At 36.6% G+C, this 23,356-nt stretch overlaps 1 protein-coding gene across 1 annotated transcript in view; it reads right to left on the reverse strand.

The window, feature by feature from the left end:
* Positions 1-23,356, reverse strand: part of KIF6 (kinesin family member 6) — a 147,798-nt gene that overhangs the window by 26,859 nt on the left and 97,583 nt on the right. The window contains 1 exon segment of the mRNA XM_079329326.1: positions 1,548-1,598. Within this exon segment, the coding sequence (XP_079185452.1) occupies positions 1,548-1,598 (51 nt within the window).

Here is a 23,356-nt window from a genome sequence, read left to right on the forward strand (position 1 = left end):
TAAAAAACAGCTTAGTTATTGAAAACAGCATTTGAAAGACAATTTCTCTATGTAGTAAAAAAGTCAGTGTACAAGACCAGATATCATTCAGATTGAAACACACATTCAGAATGCATTAGTCCATTTTTTCAAAACATTGAAAAAGGAATTCTCATAAACAGCATTTCTATGATTCATCTTGATGTAACTTGTAAGAGTGTTAAAAAAATTACTAATTAGATGGTATTCAAACCTGGAGTGAATTAAAGAAAAAATTCCATGTTATTCTGAAGACTTCAGAGGAGGGAAGGGGAGGGCAGGGAAAAGGAGGAGTTGGACAGGACTCCTAGCAGTCATTTACTTCTCTTCAGGGCTGACCAAAAGTGTATTAAACCAGGGTGTTCAAATACTGTTTAAACAGTCGGGTATCAGATATTGATCACCTGTTCTTGGTAAAGCATCTTTCTCTAGTGTCATGTCTGAACCTCCCCTGATGCAGCTTTGAACCTTTCACAAATGTCCTGTTGCTGGATAACAGGAAGATGAGATCAACAGTTCTTTCACTTCCCTTTCTCATCCTGATAAAAATCAACTGAGTTTGATTCCTGAACTTCATTGACATAGACAAAATTATTTTTAGTGCTGATTTTTAAATCAAAATAAAAAATTATAAAAGTACAAATCAATAATACCATCAACAAAGCTTGAGATGCATGGGTAAATTAGAAAGAGAAACAGTTTTGTTATTTTGAAGTAGCTTACTCACCTGACTTTTGGAAGAAAAGATAGCCCCCAGATTTTCTCTCTCTTAGTAAGAGACAAATGTTCTCTATGTTATGTACACATATTGGCTGCAATCTGGTCTCAGTGATCCTCATCGTTTTTTTTGAAGTAGGTTCAGAAGGCACACTTTGGGATTCTTTTAGAGATCTAAATGAGGGGGGGGATCTAAACTGATTCCCCCAGCAATTTTCTGTCAAATTTTTCTGAAGTTTACTGTCCTCAAAGTGTAATTCTTTTATGAACACTCCTAGGCCATTTCAATACACAGTCAGGGAGTCAGCTTAAAGTATCTTAAACCAAATTTGGATGACTTTACACTTTTGTGAGCAACTTAGACAATTTTAACTTTACAGCTGTGTCAACAGAAACTGCAAGAAATAATTTCTCAACTTCAATAGCCAGAAATGAACTGTATATGCCTTCAGTTGCCCTTGGAATGAGAAAAATGAAAAAGAATGTTAGATTATGGCAATATGGCTACTAGCTCAGCCTCATGACAAATCAATATCTGTTAATGGGAATTCAGATTAGACTAATCAGAAACCAAACTCCCAAATCTGTAAGAATTGCGAATTATTTTTCTCACCACACATAAAATCAGATACCTTTTGAGCCAAATTTCAGGCAAAGTTCACAGAGTCCATGTTCTTTGTGGCGTGGAGTATTGTAGAAATACTGTGGTAAGGAACTGTCATAGAAAATACAACCTGCCTCCCAAGCAGATTCAGCCCTGGGAGAGACCTTGTTGTCCCTGTTGTATCCTATCTGAAATGTTATGCTCTTACCTAGAGCTGCTCTCTGAATCTGCCTCTGGATTATCTTTCCTTTCAGATGGTCTGTAAAAGATACAAAATGCAAATAATTAAAATTCAAAATGTCAAAAATCAATGAAGTCATTGCCTATTTCCTATAATTTGAAATTCCCTGTGCTGCTGGCCAATTTTAGGGGTTTTTTTTGTGATCCATGTGACAAGTTGATTTCTGAATTCTCTCCTCTCAACTGCAATGTGACACACAATGTGACTCTACATATACTGAGATTCAACTGTCCAGTAAGAAAGACTGAAAATAAAGCATTTACTGTCAAGTTGTCAAGAATTTACTGTCATTACTTTCACAGGATAATGACCTCCTACTGCTAGACACAAAAGAAGTCCAAATGAAACCAGAGGACAAAAGGAATCCCAAGTATTTGTTCAAACGGACTTAAAGGTGCTTATGAGGTAGTAGGTCACTAATCCACCCCTTCGCCAGTAAAAAATTAATTCCCCAAAACCAATTTTTTCCTGTCTTGCTCAGTTTTAAGTATCCCATGTACTAGAGCTTCTGCAAGTTCTACTGCTGTCCTGATTCTCACTGAGGTTAATCTTTTCAATCTTTTCAGTAGCTGGGAGAGGACAGTGAGGTTATTTTGCGCTACCTCACATCATTGCTAGAGGCAGGGGAAAGAAACACTCTTCTCAGGAGAAAGGTCAAGTAAACATGGCAGAGGGAGTCATCCTATGTTGTCTAATATTGGGGAGGTTTTCTGTGTGACCTGTTTCTTTTCCTGTGACCTCTGCCATCAGCATTATTGCTGTTAGTGTTCATTTTCTTATCTCATTGCTGTTTCCAGTAAATTGTTCTTACCTCAACCTGTTATCTCTGCCTTTCTTGCCTCCAATAATTCTCTCCATCCCACCACAGCTGGGAAGGGAAGGGAAGGGGAGAACAGGGCAGTGAGAGACAGCAGTGTGTGGTTTGGAGAGTCTTGGTGGGGGCACTGAGTTGGGCAGTAACACTCCTAGATCATGGCAACTACTCAACAGGGCTTGCTGTGAAGATGTCATTGGTTTTCAATCAAAAATTAACCAATTACATTATTTCAACATTCCTAGTTAGACTTCCATGCCCCATATAACACACTTTTATCAATTTCCTACCTGATCTATGACAATAGGCCAGTTTCCCAATTATTCCAAACAATAATTAGATTATCACATGAGAAAACATTATTTAATGACATTAATGGAACCAATAGAGGAAAAACATAAATCTAAATATGAAATTTCATCAGTAAATGTATTCAGAAGTGCGATGCCAAGTTTTCAAATTAAAGCAATTTCTAAGCAGAGATTTGTTCATAATATTTACTAAGCTGTAAATCCGGATGCCAGGGAAAGAAGAAAAATCCATTGTGGATTCACTTTTTTTTCCCCCTCAGACCTGTGATTATCTATATCATATTAGTGTACCTTTTGAACTAGAAATATAATTTTGCTTACAAGTGAAGTCTTACAGAGTAAGATAGTCAGAGGAAAAGTAGTCACTAAAAGTTGGTAAATCAGGCTTAATCAGAGAACACAAAAAACATTTAAATTCACAGGTCATGAGAATTAGATTGTTCTGTGAGCACAAAAGAATCATAACAAATTGAATTTCTTTGGAAGTTATGAGGATAACTGTTAAGTATTTAGTAGCATTGTAGGAACTGTATTATTTGCAATACATTACAGTGTACAGTCAAATTTTGTAGGTTTGAATGTTGATAGAAAACAACCAAAAGAAAATACCTTACCTACTCTTTGTGTATAAAATAGATATAGAGTTGTATTTTTCTGCAGAGGAGGTTTTATTCTTTTTAATTATACAAATAAGTTTTTCTATAATTAAATTACAAAATTAGGAAAATGTAATCTGTAAAATTAGGAAAAGGAAAAGCCTTCAACTACTGAGAAGCAGTTTAAGTGAAGTAGCTAACTTCATCTAACCCTGCTAAAAAAACAAATAAATCCTCCATCTCAGCTGTAGTAACACTCAACCAAAAAAACACATGCAGTTAAACAAGTTGATTCCTCTAACTCTAGAAAAAACACCATTGATTACTAATTTTTATTGATAAAAACCCAGATAAATGAGCAAAAATCATGCTATTTGTGCTTTGGAAGCTCTATAAAGCAACTCAGTTGATTTCAGTACTCAATGAAATGTGATTAAACAGGCTACTTTTTTCTCAAATTGTTTTTTGCTATTCTGACTATTTAGATCCTTTATTATATTGCAGTTTTACATAGTGTGATGTTATTCACTCAATATTGAGCCATGAGACAGCCATGAAACAATTTGTAGTAATCTTGAAACTCATCTCAATGGATTACCATTAACAGAGGTGCCTCAGAAAGGATCTATGCATTTATCTTTGTGTACAGGCTCAGAAACATTTTTAAGCACTGTGAACTGCTAAAGGTAACTGCCACTGTTTGAAAAAAATGGTACCAGTAGGGACAACAGACTTTTCATCAAGAGCCACCTGAAAATAAGGATGACATACAGTTCTCAATCTTGTCAATAACTGGTGTTATATCTCCTTCTTTAACCTTGCCAGAAACAGAACAATCTGAACGTTTTGCATTTCAAATGGCAATGAGGTCAACCAAAAAAAGCAGGCCAAAAAGTCAATGAGATCAAGCAAACAGACAACAGATTGCCATCAATACAAATATGTCGAAACACAAGAACACTGGGACTGGGTTTTGAATGATTATAGCCAAGAGCCTTGACTTTCAATTACATAAGGTTTACTCTGAGCACAGCTGGGATAGAACCCACAGAGGCTGCAGAAGCTCTACTTGTATTGCCAGCTTTGTCAGACCATTCAGAAGTGTGAAACTGTCCCAAATGTTCCCCCCTCCCTTCATTCTAGTCTTTGTTACACTTCTCCTCCATCCATGACATGGATCATGATGTTGCAAAAAAGCTTCTTCTATTTGGCAGCTTTGTGAAAGAATGAGAAATTTGAATCAGACCACCTGTAATCAGAAAGGAATCAAAGAAAACTCCATTGGCTAGAAAAATCAAACTCCAGCCTTACTATTCTTCTAGCAAAAGAGTTTTCTTTTTCTTCTTTAAATAGAAATAGAAAGGTGAGATTTATCCAATTCACACAGTCCAAATTGCCTTTTCAGGGCAGCAAAAACTGAATTTCATTTCCCAGAAAACTTCCTGAAGAGAAACTGAAATTTTATTATGGGAAAAATAGGGCAAACACGAGTTGTGATTTGGGGGACAAGGTGGTATCATAAGGCACCTGATAATAATTCTATACCAAGATTTAGCCAGCCAGATATGATTGAATATTTCAATTTGTTTTAATCCAATCTGAAATTTGACAGTTTGTTTAGATTTCATTTGGGGAAAAAATTGTTTTCACTTAGAAGATCTTATTTTTGACAAACCCTTAAGATCTTCTGTGTATGTTTTTGATTAAAGTAATCTTGGTTTGGTTTCACTATAAATACTTGGGGGGGGGGGGGGAGAATAAATGTTTCTGACCTGCTCTACTTTTCCTCCTCTGAGAACACCATTGCCCCAGTGCTAGGCTTGAAGTTCATAAGTGACAGAAGTAGGGGATGATTCCAGTACTGTTGCCTGCACAAATCTTCCCATATAAACAAAAGGAAGATTTCAGTTTTAAGTACTGCCAGTTCTGCAATCTTCAAAAACACAATTATGTACCCAAAGAACTATGAAGAATCACATTCTCATAAAAAACCCCACCATGTCTTCTGATTCCAAGTGTAAAGTTGTGGACGACGTAGTGCTTAAATGTGGTTTGCAAAAATTGAATTTAATTGAATGGAGAACATCTCTCAGCATATGGCTAATTATATTTTCTGAAGTTCCACCAAACAAGAAGCTAAAAATAGATCTATAGCTGATACCAAATAATTTTTTCCAGCAGAGTCATTCCTCATCTGGAGATAACGGTCCCAATAAAATGTTGACTGCTGCAACTCCACATGTTTTGGCAAGAAAAGTAGTTTTGTGGAATTTAAGAATTCACTCAGCATGCAGCCAGCTGTCATTAAGGCTGTGATAAATCTGTTGGTTTTGGCCTGCATTTCTGGAGATATGTAGGTATGGAAAAGAGATGAGCTGGTAACACAGAACTTCGGCTTTGTGACCGGAGACAAAAGCAAGGAGGGAGATGGAGAAGACAAAATGGAATAGAGAAATCTAATGAAGAATGATGTAAAGCAGAGAAAAGTGTCCCATATGGTGACTAAATATGACAGAATAACTTGAATAATATGGTTGTCCTTTAACTTCTTGTCTTTGTGTTGTTCCAGATTGTTTCAAGGAACTGAAATTATCTTCCAATGTACTATAGACAAGAAATGCTTTGTCCTGAAGCATGTGCTTCAGGACAACACAAAAGTTAATATGTTATGATTAAAAAACTGCACTAATTTAAAAAAAGGTTTTTTGTTTTGTTTGGGTCCACTTACAGGTTTTAAAACTTCTCTTATACCTTATTAGATTCTTAATGTAATACTATTATAAGATTTTGAAGACGGCTAACTCTGTTGACAAGGTAAAGCCTTTGCCGATGGCTTCTCATCTCTTGTTATTTTCTGGTATTTTTCTATTATTTTACATTTTCCAAGCATGCATTTATCTTAATACATCCTTTCATCATGGAGATCCTGAAACCTTCACACCTCAAATAGGATGCTGTGTGTTTCACTTTCTTTATTGTTAAATCATTTTAGGTGTTACATAAAATATCTAGCAGAACATCCTCTTATACATCCAGGGCATCTGGTTCCTGAAATTCACCCTCCAGGGATTTTGGGTCCCTAATCATGCTATATGGTATTAGATGTTGCTTTTTTTTCCTGTTTCTCACACTACCACACCAGTCAATATGCTGAGGGTGCACAAGAAGCTGTGACAGAACATAGGTGGGACAGCTGAGCCCAATGGGCCAAAGAGATATTCCATACCCTGTTTATTTAGTTGTTTAATTAAAACAGGCTAGAGGGAACAAGAATGAGGCAGGGGCATTTGGAGTGATGGTTTTTGTCTTCCTAAGTCACTATTAGGAGTGAAGGAACCCTGTTTGCCTGGATATGGCTAAACACCTGGCTGTCAATAGGGAGTGAAGGAATTCCTTATTCTGCTTTGCTTGCACTCATGAGTTTTGCTTTACTCATGAAACTATCTTTATAGCACCTATGAGTTTTCTTATTTTTACTTTTCTGATTCTTTCCCCAGTCCCACCAGAACAGTCCCACCACAGCAAGTGGCTGTGTGGTGCTTTTTTGCCAGTTGGGCTTAAACCATGACAGGAAATAAATGGGGGCTTTGTTTGTAATGTAATGCCCCTATATTTACTCTTGCACTCAGCTACCACCCAACTATGAAGATCAACTTAAAACTCTGGAACTATTAAATCTGTTTAATGAAGTTGCATGAACCCACTTGAATCAGATAAGAAGTCCTGCTGAATGAGCAGAAATTAAATATGGATATTCAACAAATAATCACTCAGAGACAAAGAAGGGAGAAGTCACATAACTTCCATGAGCCTTATACGGATATATTTTTAACTGAGCTTGATGTTAGAGTTGTAACAGCCTTTGCAAAGTATTCCTGAAAGTAGGAGACATTGAACCCAAGTATTAATATTCAAATGAAACAATATCTCAAACTGAGAAGATCAAAGAGACATAGTTACAGGAAATCTTACCAGATGTGTTAGAATATTTTTTAAATTTGTTGATTAAATTGTGTGAGAACACAGTCTATAATAAAAAGTATCTGACAAGAAAAGTCACAGAATAAAAAAAAAAAAAATTCTGTTCTGATATAAAATCCTGCAGCACTAAGAGCAAATAACCATTCAGCCTTTCTCTGACCCAGAGAAATATTTAGGACAAATTCTGAATTTGTTTTTCAAACTGTCCTTCTCCAATGGCAAAAACATGTCAGTTGGCTCTATTAGGACAATGTGCAGAGACAAAGTAGTCTGCATTAGTAAACTGGCTCAACACTAGGTCTGATGGAAATGCTTTGTTTTGGAATACATCCCCATGTAATTTGATGGCTTCTCATTTTCAGAGAGCCCTTGGTGGCATCAGTGAGGAAAACATACTGTTACAATACTCAGGGTCTCTCTGATGCACATGCATTTTACCAGGTATGAAATACGGCCCTCATCAGCACTAAAAATATATATGGATGACAATACCTCAGGTAGCACTGTAGAGTATAACCTGCTGCAGCAAATTTATGCCTTCTGCAGCAGTTTAAGATTTTACTGCCTCTTCTTTCTCCTCTTCCCTCTCCCTTCCCTCCATCCCAAAGTTTGCTGTCAAAGGTCACTGCCCCACAGCAGAGGATGTAGAAGGAAATGTCTGCCCATGTTCTGGCTGCTCTAGCAGCAGAATTTGGCACATCAGCACAAACATACCAGCAATTTAAGCTGAGACACTATCATCAACTCAACTACAATGTCTGAAATACCAGCAAGCACTCCCTTTTTCCAGCTGGGGAGAAAAGATTGGAGAAAGGAACTGCCAGTAAAAAGATGGGCCAGTTCATTGGGATCAAGGAAGCTGATGGGATTTAATAGAACTCATCATTTGGAGCTCCCAGGAAGGACAACGGGTTTAGAATTTGAAGCACAATCCTAACTTTTACAAATTCATAATTGGAAGACATAGCTCGAGCTAATCATATTACCAAGCACACACGGAAAAACACAGTTTTCCCAACACAGTCTCTTTCCTCAGAATTTAAATAGCTCAGATTCAAATGGATATATTTTACTATGATGTAGAATACTGCACGTTTTGAGATTACTATTAAAAATATCAGATTGGGGCACGTTCCCTTTGTTGCCATACTCAGTTGAGACAATAATAGGTTTTATTGACACATTTAATGCCTTCAAGCACAATCAAATTTACAGACAGAAAGCTTATGAGATAGCAGTCTCTGCCAGTCTTTGCTATAGAATGACAATTATTTGACTTCTCAGGAAGAATTTCTTCACTGAAAGAGAGGTCAGGCATTGGGATAGAATGTCCGGGGAGGTGGCGGATTCACCATCCCTGGGGGCATTCAAGAAACCACTGAGCATGACACTTAGTGCCATGGTCTAGTTGAAGTGATGGTGATTGGTTAAACATTGGACTCAATCACCTTGTGATTCATTGAGCTACTCAATGTACAGTCCTCTAAACTCTTCACCCTTTACTGCTATGCATTTACTTACCTCCACATTAAGTCTCCTCCCCTTTTTCTTCATGTTCTTGGTAATTCTGACCAGATTATTTTTTTCCCTTCACAAGATGGTAACTTACACTTTCTGACTGAAGGACATTCCTGTAATTGTTTACTGTTTGGCCTGAATTTCCACAGCACCACAGCATCCTTTATCCCACATCCCACCTTTTTTTTTTTTTTTTCCCTAAATGTTTTGGCTGCTACACAACAACAACAACAACAAAAACTTCGATAGGGTTGAACAGCAAAGCTATAGAGAAACTGAATTTATTTTCCTGCTGACATCTTTCTGGACTTCTATCTTCCTCTAAGTACAGATTGCCGAAGGCTACATAGGTCTTAATTGTTGAAGTGTTCCAAAAGGTACACTTCAACACTTTTTCTAAAAATCCAGACAGTCAACACTGGAACATCTATATAAATATAAAACAATAAGGGCTCTGGACTGCAGCTCAGCATGTCCTTGAAATTTGAAATCAGAACCTGGATGCTTTCTGAATTTAAAAATAAATACTTGGACCTTTATTTTCATGTCCCAAGGTTGGCTGTCACTACTTATTTCTCACCAGGCATTTTTAGCCAAGCATGGCTATATAGCAGCAATCACATTCCAAGGGACTTAAGCAGAAGTACACATTATGTCTGAATACTCCAGGGGTCAGGGACAGGCAGCTCAGCCAACAAAGTAGTACTTCTGTATGTCCTGTAGCAATGGCAGTTTGTTGCATTTGGGAAATAAGGTGAATAGTTTTTTGGGGGGATTTATTTGGCTTTGTTTTTCCTAGATAGTTCTCCTGAATTTAGTTACCTAAATTTCACTTAAGCTGTACTTTTCAAACACGTATAAATAATATGTTTCTTTCCTTGGATGCCAGAGTGCTATTTTAGGTATTGTCCAAAGGAAAAAATATTCTATTTATCTATCTTCATATGCTAGAAAAGAAATAGAAATTATGCACATCTGGAAACTGTTGTTCTGTTGTTTATCATTTCTATTTGTTCATTAATTAAGTATTAAGCTTGTCCAAAAAACATGACTGAAAAGCAATGCCATATGGATAAGGAGCCATAATCCATGAATTTAGTGCTCTGGATACTCATATGACTAAATGCCTTTATCTCATGATTGTTTCTCAGAAATTATCATGAAGAGAAAGAATAAGGACAACAGTCAGAGAAATAGCTTTGTATACAGTTCGTATCCATTTCACATTTTCAAATATGCAAATTTATGAAGGATGAAAAATAAATAAAGGGTTCTTAAGAGTATAAACTTGCAAAGTCAAAACAAAAAGATTTTACCCTGGACAAGTATTCTGGTAGTAATACACTGGTCTGAGTTATTATTTTAAGCAGAGAGTGACTATATTCAAATTTTAGATGAACATGGTTGTTTTCTTTACCATACTGCATTCATGGCTTTGTAATTTCTATGCAATGGTTTTATGTCCAGTTTCATTTTGTGACATTTCTTCTGGCCAGAATTGCCCAACATAAAATTAAATATAGAGTTCTAGAGCTTGTTATATGCTTCAATTTCAGAAACTTTTAAAATTTTGCTCTTATCCAAGGAATTCTCCTAGCTTTGAGCACATACTGCTGTGTAACTTATGCTCAGATGAGACTGACTGACGTTAAGAATCTGACAGATATGACACAAAATTAAAAATAAAATTTAAAAAAAATACTATGCTGAATATGATTAGATATGCTACCATGTTTTGAGGCCATGCATGTAAACATTTCAGGGTGCTGGAAACAAGTCAGAGTACAAATGACTGTATGACACATTTTTTAGTGCATATTTACCTGTAATATATTTACCAAACCTTTGAAAAATGACTCCTTGAGTGTCAGACACATACTAGCAACCCAGTAAAATCTGAAATAGCTTCCTGTGAAGATACAGCATATATTCACTGTTGTGGATAAGCCTAAGTCTGGTTCTTAAATTGCTCAGCAATTTGAAACACAACCTGATTATATATAACTGATATAATGATGTAATCAGCTCTGAACAGCCTTAAATAAAGTATATGACAAAATCTTCTTATTACAGCTATTTGCTGTTGATTGCATTCCTTCTGCAATGTTCATAACCATTTATAGTGATATCACATGATTTAGGAACTAGTTTGATTAGAAAAAAATAGCTATTGTCTTTTAGTATGTGTATGTCCGTATGCCTATGCTACAAGTCTGCATGAATACTATCTACATGTGTAAATGAACCATGAGATCTTATGAAAAACAATATTTCGATTTCTGTGTTCAGGAAGGAATATCACTCTTGGACAGTACTACTCTGAATAAGCTGAAGTTTACTTATCTAAAATTTGAAGCTTTGTATTTTTCACTGTTAAAATCTCTGGCTATCCAATACGAAAGACATAGATGACCTGGATGCAGGACTTGAGGGAATACTAAGTTTACTGATGACACTAAATTGGAAGGAGCTATTGGCTCCTTGGAGGGCAGAGAAGCCCTGCAGAGAGACCTCAACAAATTAGAGAGATGAGCAATTACTCCTAAATTAAATTCAACAGGGCAAAGTGCCAGATTCTGCACCTGGGATGGGGCACACTTGTATTGATTTCTGTATAGAGTAGGGAATGATAGGCTGGAGAGCAGTGCTGCAGAAAGGGACCTCAGGTTTTGGTCTGTGGTAGCTTGAACACGAGTCAGCAGTGCCCTGGCAGCCAGGAGTGCCAAGAGTGCCCTGGGAGCATCAGGCACAGTATTGGAAGAGGTTTAGGTTGGATATCAGGACAAGAGGTGGTTGGGCACTGGAACAGGCTTCCCAGGGAAGTGGTCACAGCATCAAACCTCACAGAGTTTAAGAAGCATTTGGGCAATGCTCTCAGGCATGTAGTGTCAGCTTGGGGTTGTCCTGTGGACCAGGAGCTGGACTTAATAATCCTGATGGGTCCCTTCCAAGTCAGTATATTCTATGATTCTATGATTAAGAAAAACTTTTTGTACAAAAGACTGTAGGATTTAACATGCACACCTAATATTACAGCATCAACTACCACCTAGTATTTTTTCTTTAAAAGAGCAAACTGAATATATTGACATAAGAACATACTATAGCCTGATAAATAGCAAAATGCAGTGTAGCAATCTAGCAATGACTGTCTATTTTCAGTCAAAAGACATCTTACAAACAGAAATTCTGTTACTGAGTATTTTTCCAAGTTTATAGCCATGATTTGATTAAATCGAACGAGCCTGGTCAATTTGTTTTAGTTATTCTAGTGAAACCTTAAGTAAAAAATGTTGACTTGGTTTCTTCCTGAGCATAACTTTTTCCCCTGAAAATAGTTCTGTTTGTAAAGAACAGAACATCATTTGTAATAATTAGAAAATGAAAATGTTTCCTACATATGTACATTCCAATTCAGAGCCAAAGAAAACATTAACATCTTGGGCCTGGAGTGACTGTTACACTAATAAGGTTCTTCTGTTTAAAGAATAGCACACCAGGGGAGCATGATAGAGCTGTTCAAATGAGTTCATTCAGTTTGGTATTTTCTGAATAAGTCATTTGACAAATCATGTTTTCTCATTCTGAGGACCCATTCAGCATATGCACTGTAACCCTGGGGCATTGCCTATTGTTTAAAAGTAAAAACAAACATCTGCAAGTGACTCTGGAACAATAGACAATATTTAGCATTTCCATTAACATATGCATTGCCCCCTGAAGCCATAAGACTTCTATCTTCTGAAATAAGCTGCTGCAAAGACTACTTCATATTACCAAAGATGGCATTCTCTTCTCATAAGGAGGAGCAGAAAAGAGGAAAAGGCTGCAATAAAGCTACTAGAACTGTCTGGTTCTCTTGCCAGTCTCATTTCTACCAAATCATATAAGAAAAATCCTAAGAAAAGCAGCTAAGGAATTATGTACAGCAATGACATGTCCTTCTCTCTTTTCTGAAAATGGCCAAAGCATGACTGCAGCAGCAGCAGAACAAACAGCTCTGACACATGTACCACAAACCTAGGTGCACCTCTGAAGAGAGAAAGCCTGTGCCACCCACGTGATGGACATCTCAGCCTCACAATAATCCTGACTGTACTGTTCTCCTCAGGGTTGGGCTTAGGCTTAAGGTGGAGAAAACTTGGAAGAGATCAGTCCAGAGATCTGCACAGGAAAGGGCATGCCAAGGGGAGCATGGCACTGCACCAGCATTGCTCCCTCCACACCTTACCCCATAAAAAACCCATATGCTGGGTATCTGTGCCTATGAAAATAACAATTTTTCTGCCAAAATTAGGGTAAGGCTTGAAAAAAAACAAAATGCCTTTGATCGTGTCTTCTTTCCAGAGTGTTGGTTACAATATCTTTTCTGTTTTCAAAATTTCAATTCCTTTCTGGAAAAGAAATTCTTCCTTTCTGGAAAAGAAATGAAATCTTGCAATTTCAATGAGGATAAATTTGGCAAGATTTGGTCCATTTCCTTGCAATTCATGGCATCTGAAGCCATTTTATTTTTTTCTCTTTAGTGAAGATTTTTTTTTATTTTTCATCAGGCATGTAGTTTATGGATATCTTCTGCCTTTTCATTTCATTTTGTTGACAAATTTTGAGATTTCAGAAAGGGTAATTTTAGCAGGAAAAATTACAAACACTCAGAAAAAGAGATAAGATCAAATAAAATGCAGTTAAAAAAAAAAAAGAAAGAAAATTTGGAAATGGAGTGACTACAAGCAAATAGATTGGGCTGAAATGAGGTGCAGTGAAAAGGACCATAACTTGCCAAAATTAACCATACAGAAATCCCAAAACCGGGGAACAAACCCAAATGAAATACAAGAGAGGATATTGATGAAATATCCTGCCTAATTTAAAAAAAGAAAAAAAAATCACCAGAGGGTAAACAATTAAATACCATAGAATGCCATGAAGTGCAGTGAAAAAGACCAAAATTTTCCTAAATTAATAAAATGAATCTTACTGAAATCCTAACATCAGGGAACCATGTCAATTGAAATTACTGCGAAGAAATTATTTATTTTCCTGGAAGAAAATTGTCCTGAAAAAGATGTATAAGCAAATTAAGTCTTGCATTTTTAATGAGGAATTAACTTAGGAAGGTTTTGCCCATTTCCTTTTACTTTATGGCATCCAATGCCTTTTTATTGCTTACCCTTTGGTGGAGATTTTTTATTTTTTTCCATTAGGCATTTAATTTCATCCGTCTCTACTTCTGTTTTTCCTTTGACTTTGTTTCCTGCTCCTGGGATTTCAGTAAGAATAATTTTGGCAAGTTTTGGTCCTTTTCGCTGCACTTCATTTTATTCCTATCAATTGCTTGTAGTCACTCAATTTCCAATTTTTTTTTCATTTTATTGGATCATATCTCCTTTCCAGAGTCTTTGCAACCCTTTCTTTTCTGTTATCAAGAATTCATTTCCTTTCCTGAAATGAAGAATTCTTGTGATTTCAATGTGGATCAATTCATCAGAGTTTGGTTCTTCTTCCTGCCCTTTATGCACCCCATGTCATTTTATTGGTTTTTCTTTGTTTTAATTTTAATTTAATTTAATTTTCTTTGTTTTAATTTTTTCATTTCTTTTAATGAATTTAATCTCCTGTCTCATCTTTTGACTTTATTCCCTTAGGTTTTAGTGATATTGTTTTGGTAGGTTGCAGAGCATTGTATTTAGAAAATGGAACAGCCCACTTCTCAAAGATTGCTCACTCAACAGCTTCCTTCTTGGTGCAATTTATGTCCTGGGCACCTAGAAAAGAAACTGCTTTTGCTGCTGTGCTTAGGGTTAGGGTTGTGCTTACAGCCAGTGTTGAGAAAACCACAGACCCTTGAAGTCCATGGACACTGCAACTAGAAAAGGCATGCCAACCCCAACATCGCTCCCTTCACACCTTGGCATCACCCACAAGGTGGAAATTTACCTTGAAAAATTCTGATTTTTCTGTTTTGCTTAGGGTTAGGCTTGAAAAAACCACAAAACCCAGAGTCCCAGGGCACTGCAACTAGGTATGTCGAGGGGAGCATGGTGCTGTCCCAGCATTGCTCCCTCACATCTTCCTTTTTGGCACATGCCTTGTGTCTTGATCCTCAGCTTTGGAAAATGCTGATTTTTCCTGCTCTGCATAGGGTTAGGACCTATAATATGTACAATGCCTACCATAAGTATAACAAAGACAGACTTTCTCTACTGTTTTCAGAAAAGGACATTGACACATTACAGGCTTTTTTGATAGATTTTATAATTTTGTCTGGTTTTCCTCTTTATTTGCACATCTTACTATCAGCTTTCTGAGGAGTCTTCATTCAGCTAAAAGTATTATTGTATTATAAATTACCTAGTCATAGGTTCAGCAAACATAACTGCACTACTTCAAGACAATTTAAGTCTTGCTCACTTGGCAGAGACTTTTGAAATACAAAAGAAAAATATGATCTGTCGATTACAAACAAGGTAATTGATTATTCTCACTATGAACATTGTGAAAAAGTAGACAAACAAAATATCATTAACATGAACCTTCAATGAAGTGCTAGCAAGAAAGAAAAATACATTCCTGTCACTCTGCTTTATATTATGATCCAACTGCATGCTCGAAGGACAAGAGAATAGTTTGTGGAAATGAGCATCACAGCACTCAGTCTGCCCCAAGAGGATAATAACCAGCTACCATGTGGTAGTTACCTGCCAGCCATGTGTGAAAGTCATGACACCTATTCTGCCTTACAGAACCTTAAGAGAGATCTTCCAGAAGCCACTATGAAAGACTACACCATTTTTAGATTATGCTTTGCAGATCTCTGGTTAATTAGGCTGGAGAAATCGTGCCTGAAGTGGTAGAAAAAGAACCTGGACAGAATCAGGAAGAAAGGAAGCCATATTTCATAATGGAAAGAAGGAAATATGTTAAAACTGAAGGATTTGTAACCAAACAGAAAAATAAGATGTAACATCTTGCAAAGCAAAGTAAATTATTTCTAAAAAAGAAGAAACTGCAGATGGTGACAAAGTAGTTAAGAAAATAAAATCTTTAGAAACTCAGCTCTTTTTCTGTGTTTTCAATTCCTTGCTTCCAAAAATCAAAATGTAACATTTAAAAAAATAGATTCCAAAACTGCCGTCACAATGGCACGATGCTTAGATATTTATCCAAAACAAACACACAGAGGAACTTTGTTTTTTCAGCATTAGGTTGCCAAACAATTGGGCCAAGAAATTAAGGAGAAAGAGACTGAAGATTGTGTCAGCCATGCTGAATGGCTTCAGCTTTAACAGCTACTGCTATTTTTGGTGGACTCATAAGCATGCCTTGTTTATTACAAAACTACTTTGAAACTGACCTGCAGATCAGAAACAGACTGGGGCTTCTAGGCACTGGGCCACATTGAATAACATCCCAGCTGGGAAATTACATCTGGGGGACTGTTTGTCCCCATGGCCTGTTTTCTCTTCTGTTTTTCTCCAGATGGCTGCAGGTTTTGTAGAGCTAATGTGCTTTGTTATGTTAGGCATAAGCAACATCCCTCAGGAGTAAGCAACATAGTTACACACCTGAGAGGCACAGCTACACGCCTGAGATGAAGTATGGAAGAAATATTGTTTGTGTACTATTTACTGATACAACTTGTCTCCTGATACCAAGACTGACTCTGTTAACTGACAGAGGACATCTGCAACATACAGGCAGCACTCCAGGAGAAAAGAAATCAGTGGAAACTATGTGTATTGAGGCTTTAATTTTCTATATATCCCAGTGGAGGACCGAAGTGGTGAAGCAGCAGACAGGCAGGCTTTTTTGCTCAGGGAGCTTCCAGTCTATGTTGATGTGTTCTTGCCAAATCTCCTACTTCTCATAATAAACTACTGTTTCAGCTTCTTCTAGATCACTGGTCTAGCTGTTCATCTGGAATTTCTCATGTCCTGAGCAACCCAGCTAGGGATGTTGGACACATAAATCATGGTACATGCATGCAGCCTGACACTGACCAGGCTTTGAAGAAGGCACACACAGTAGATCTGATAGAGAATGTGCTGAATGAGCAGCACAGCATGAGCAGCACCGAGTGCCCATTTGTACTGGATGGGATTGGGCTCAGAGCAACTTGCTCAAGTGGAAGGTGACTCTACCCATGGCAGGAGGGTTGGAAGCAGATGATCTCTTTTCCAATCCAAACCATTCAATGATGCTATGATTCTATAGCTAATGATGCCCTTGATCAACCAAAAGAACAGTAAAGATAAATGTTGAAATCTTTGCAGAATCTTCTTTGCACTCCATACACAAGTACAACTGAAACTGACCTCTGCTAGAGTTTTTCCTTAGTGAGGATTTCAAGATTTCAAGTTCCATGGTTTTTAAAGGTCTCTGCAGAAAATACAAGCTACCTGATGAATGAAATGCTGTGGGATGACATTATTGAGTTATCTGCTCATTAAATCTGCATTCAGAATGAATTTATTTATGAGTTGTTTACTTCTCATTTGAACCTTTTTTTTTTTTTTTTTTTTTTTTTTTGTGGAATGTAACCTTTCTTCTTGAAGTTTCTCAATCCCATTTTAAACCAAATATTGCCATTTTTCTTTTACACTAGTCATTTCCAGTAAAATTTGTTGAGTACATATAAGTTTTCGTAAGTACTTGACAGTTTTGGAATTACACTGGAACAGTGAATTAAATCAGCAACTAGGAAGTCACAATGTTTATTTCCATAAAAGAATAAGTATCTCAGAATATTACACTGAAGAATGGAATGCATTCCAAAGCACAGTAATTTCTCTCTTATTGTAGCCTCACTTCTTTCATGGTTGAAACAATGTCCAGTAAGTTAATGTCTGTAACTCAGAATATTTATATTACTGTAAAGAAATAGCTAATACTACCAATACTATTGAGCTTTAAGAAAGGAGTGCATTGATTTTGATGGGTTTTCTTTTCATCTAGCAAGTCATCACAGCTTTTTCATTTCATCTAAGTTCCATGTAAAGCATGGAACTTTTCTTAAACAGAGAAATTCCATCCTTCCAAAGTACAGATACTTCTTCACCAAAAGTTTTGAAAGTGCTATTTGTTCATGCATGACTTCCCTCAATTCTTTCACCTCATATACTCATGGCTTAACATATGCACAGCATTCCTAGTATCAGCCTTGGGATTCTAGTTCTTAACTAGCTGATTCTTCTTTTTCTAAGTAACTTATTACCCTCATATGAAGCTAGAATGTAATGTGCATTATAAACAATAGAGTGCTCTCAGATCATCTCTGCCTAAAAAAACCTCAACTTCATTTATCTTATTTCTTCTCTGTGCAAAAATGTTGCCATCAGTTCCCTCCATAAAATTGTGTAGGTGTAAGAAAACCCTCACATAAAGTATTCTTACTTTGGAGTTTAATATAGGTCTGCTTGGCTCATCCATATGGGGAGGAAGAGTGACAGCAACAAGACTGATTTTTTATATGTGTAGAATCTTGCACAAAGATAAAAAGGTGAATAAAAGTTCTGGGTTTATATTAATTAGGTTTGGAGTAGGTTTATTATCTTCTGTGCATTCACAGAATAGAATAGTGTGATATACAAGTTAGTGAATCAGAATCAATATTTCTTTGAGCACTGACATGCCCTTACCTCAGTCTCCTCCATCCTCACCATCTCATTGTAGCATGCCATTAAGTGTGATGTATATGAACATTACATTAATAATTTGCAATCAAATTAAATGAGGACTCTTCAACAACCTTGCTTTGCAATACTAGAACATGCTGTCATTAAAGATTATAATTTGCTTTGGTATTCTATGATCCTGTGCACAAAAATCAAAGCCTGAAATGAGGCAGAGCAGTGCAACAGCTCAGCATTCCTGTGGGTATAGATGCACCATCAACATCATGTGCACATAATCCACCCACCTACCCTTTTTCATTCCGAGAGTGCCTGTTTCCTCACACAGTTATTACTCCCACATGAGTTTGCCCTTCCTCTCCCAGCTTCAATCATAATGTTAGCTGATTTCTGGACAGACTAAAAACAACAGCTGCTTCCCTCTGGGCATTAAACACTATATAGTATGCTTTTTTTCCTCTAGGAAAAAACTAAATCTAATAGTGGTAAAAATAACCCCAAATAGTCAGACATTTATAGGAGTGAACTGGAAATCTTTACTACTCTTAAATGCTTCTCACACACAGCACATTTTGGAAAATAGGAAACTTTTTTTAGAGATGAAATTCTGAATTAATATATAAGTTTAATTTACACTGAAAGTAGAAGTTGTAATTCCCCTGACTCATTCTTTGATTAATTTAGTAGCAGTTGGCTCTTTTTTGTTATTTAATGCTTTACAGTTTGTTCAGATGTAGAGTAACCCTTACTGTCACAGTACTTTGACACAGAATGTTTGCAGTACTAGTGTAAAACCACCCTATTGATAACAGCATCCTAGAAAAAAACAAAAAAAAAAATCTTGCTAGCCCTGATAATGGGAGAAGTTTTTATTTCAGAGGTTCGTCTTTGCTTTTTACCATAAGCTCTATTTTAATTCACAATAAATTAAACTAATTTTCTCTGACTTCAATTTGCTTCACCTGGTAATTGGTAAGTCATGTCCTCATCTTTATCTCAACCCACAACCTTTTTCTTCCTACTTTACCCTCCTATTATTTTGAGGAAAGGATGTGAGGGAGCTGCTGGATTGTCAGCTGAAGCTGACTCACCACACTGGGATAGGCACAATCGCTCAAATTTTTGCAATGAGAAATTTTCTCCACTATTCTGAAGCAAAATCATAAGCTTCAGCATCAAGTTTCCTTCACTGTCTTCTTCAGTAATACCAAAAGGATCTACTGTTCTTATTAGAGACCCTAACTCTCTGAAAATGATACAATACAAAACACATGCAGCCACACAGCACTCTTCTCTACCAAGAAAAGAAATATTTTTTTTTTTTTTTTTTTTTTTTAGCTAGCAAAACATACACTTTGGAAGTTCTTAATGTTGGACTAGAAAGGCAAAAACGTACTTTGTGTCAGTGTTGGCCCACTTTCCACTTCTCCTATGCTGGTTACAGAGTTCTCATTATTTCCTGACCTCTCAGTTATTTTTTTCAAGTTTCACTCATGTTGATTTTTTGTATTTGTCTCTTAAAGCCCAGTCCTTGGATACATTCTCCAGTCATATGTAAAAAATTCTGAATAGTTCACTCAAACAAATCCAGACATGTCTACATGGTCAAAATCTATACAATTTCTCTGTTTTTTATGGTGTATTTATGCAATATTGAGTTGCAAAAAGAATTGCCCCTCAGTGCTTCCACCAAAAGTCTTTGCACCTTTATTTTTGCCTATACAGAGTTTAGTGTGATAATGCAGCAAATAGTGTCACCAAAATGATCCTGACTTTAGAAACACTTCCCTCTTTTTCTTCTTCTTCTTTTTTTTTTTTTTTTTTCCCCCATGTATCAGAAAAAGACAATTTTCACCCTAAATAAAATTCATCCTCTTACTTCTAGGAAGTCATTGTGAAAAGTAAGCATAATGAAAAATCTAAGACATATTATTTCATTAAAAAAAAAAAAAAAAAAGGACTGTACTTCTGTTAAACATAAAAGGAGACAAATCCAGGACTAACAGATATAGTAGCAAAGAGGCATGCTGGTCACAATGTCTCATTTCTGATATTATAGTTATTTCACACTTGAAATGCACCTTACATCTAGACATGGTTTTCCTTAATCTTTTTTGTGCAAGCAGTAACATCTACAAAAGCCTACCAAGAAATTCCTATAAATTTCTTTTTACAGCCCTAATTTCCTGATGATTTTGAAATGCTTGTGTAATTGAGAAGGGGTTGGAGCATTGTGTGTACTTTTCACTGCAAAACACTAATACTTCCAAAGTCAGAATGAAAGGCTATTTATGACATAAAAGTTACAGCCAGATGCTGCTGTCACTATATCAAAATATAATCAGACTGCATGAAATGGATTATTATGGCCTCTGTGGTGCATAGTTTTATACTATTAAGAGTAACTTAGAAATAATGGAAACTGATGTTGATGGGATCTGTTCTTGATTGTGCACAACAAGGCAGCCAGGAATGCTTAAGAAAACCTAAACAACAATAGAAGTAAATTAAAGATCTACTTGCAGTCCACAGATGACTCTTATTTCTTGTACCACATTTTAAGTAAAAATTTGGCAGGTTAGTAAACTTACTTAGCATCTTTAATTATCTTCTGAGTAGGATTGCTATGATGAAACAGACTTAACTGAAAAAAAAATTGGGCTGTTAAACTGTATAAGGTAGTGTAATTAACTAAGCTGTACTGGATACAAAATTTTAATACTTCTTAGAGGTAGATACATAAACAAATACGTTCTAAATAAAGCTGGACAGAATGCAAGGACAGATGAATAAAATGTAACACCTGTATTAGCCAGGATGCTAATTTTCAAATACTGAAGGGTGTTACAGAGAAAGAATTGAAGAAAGGGATTTACAGTATGATCACTTTTAAGCCTCAGACAAAAAAACAAAACAAAACAAAATAAAACAAAAAAAAAATCAGTGTATACAAACAATCCAAAAAGTAGTTACATCTTAATAATCTGAGTTAATCAGGATATAGATAATTATAAATGGATACAACAGGAATAGAACTTTTTGTTTGTACAGTAGAACTAGAGCAAAAACTCAATGAAAATACTATTTGCCCATTTTGCTACCAAAATAAAGAGAGAGTAAGGAAATAAATTTTTAATTTGAAAATGCTTTACTTGTAGCTACATTCATATCCCAAAAAAAGATCAAAATGTGCTTTGTGAAATTTTTCTTAGAACTGTGGAGGCATTTCTAGCTTGATTCTTAAAGGATATTTTCAACATTCATGTGGTCTACAACCTATTACAATTTCCTTCAGGAGGCATGTAAGCATTATCAAGTTCAGTGCAACACTACTGATTTGTTACATGGCTGCTTGCTTTGTTCAAGGGATCAGTTTGGTTTTTTAGTTAACATATGCTGTTATTGTATTGCTCACGTTTCCCAGATATACTTCACTGTTTCACTCTTAACACTGAAGAATTTAACTGAAAGCAAGTTTTAAACAGATGTTTTTAATTGCAGCTAAATCCATACCCTACTACACTATAGCTATCAAAAGTTTTGCCTAATTTACTGAGGAAAAACCCACAGAAATTCAGTCCAAACCAAGGGATTCTTCTAGATTTTGCAGCAATCCATGGAAACAGAGTCTTGAGAGATGATGTCTACATTGCATTGTTACATTATTTCTGAGAGATTCAAATCTCAAGGGACTTAGAGATCACACAAGTCTTGTCCTAGTGTGACACTGCAAGTGGTCCCTTCAGGACTGGCCTGTGTCCCACTGCATCTTTTACTGTCTCCCATAAACTCCAAGCATTTGTTCTTCCCCAGGAAAAAATTGCATTTAGGGTGGCTGCTAGGCTCCTAGGAGTGCTTCAAGGAGCACAATTGCAATGCAGAACAATGTGGACTTCAAGATGGCAGCAGAGGAAAAAGAGTCCTCCACAGTATGTTTAACTTGCTTTTCCAAGTTTGCCACAGTAAAAATCCTACTTGGATGGAGTTTAAAAAGTTTCTATATAAACTGCAGGGACCCATAGTTGCAAGGTAGATATTGAAATTCTTGCATGGGTCAATCCATGAGTATCCATGAACAGGTTTTGTACTGACATGTTCTGACCAGCCTGACAGAGGCAAATTCACCTACTGAAAGAAGACAGGTGAATACAGTCACATGTCTTACAGAAATAACCAAATGTTCCGAAAACTTCTGCAGCAGGGCTCAGCACCTGATGTCTCTGCTTCTGGATCTATTCCAGAACATCAGTCATGCTGTGGTTTGAGAGCACATTGCCAACATGGCTGAGGCTTTCCCCATTCCTGGCATAATTTAAGTATACTGCATAATATTTCTGAGGGACTTGTGGTGTACCCAAAGGTGATTGGGAGGGGAATCTGGCAGTAATTATCGCTCATGACCACAGAGAATATAAGCATGGCTATGGTGTAAGTACAGAGCACTTGGCCCTGTGTTGTGAGATATTTTTCCCTTCCCAGAAGTCAGCTGGTGTTCTAAGACATGAAGTGATGACAATAACTTCATTGTCCATATCTATTTTGGTGCCATCTGAAGAAAGAGGATATAGAAAATAAGATCAAGATCTACATCACTTGCCCTGGATACCAGATTATTTTACAATCTGGTCCCTCATAGCCTACATCTGGAAGGTTGAGAGACATGGCTCACCTGCATGTGTGCAAAATGGAGGACATGGACCTGATCTCCAAGAACTTCAGGGACAGAAAAACACTGTTTAACATCTGATGGAAATTCTGGGTAGCCTCCAGGTTTGGAATCAACAGAACTCTGAAAACAACTAGGAACATATCAAAGGCTGCTAGGAGGATCATATAAGACCTGCCTTTGGTTGAATATATCTGTGGGTGATTTTTGACATTGAGCAATCAGAAACTGGATACCAAACATATGATTCTGGGGACT

Source organism: Erithacus rubecula (assembly GCF_903797595.1).
Source record: "Erithacus rubecula genome assembly, chromosome: 2".
Lineage (NCBI taxonomy): Eukaryota > Metazoa > Chordata > Aves > Passeriformes > Muscicapidae > Erithacus > Erithacus rubecula.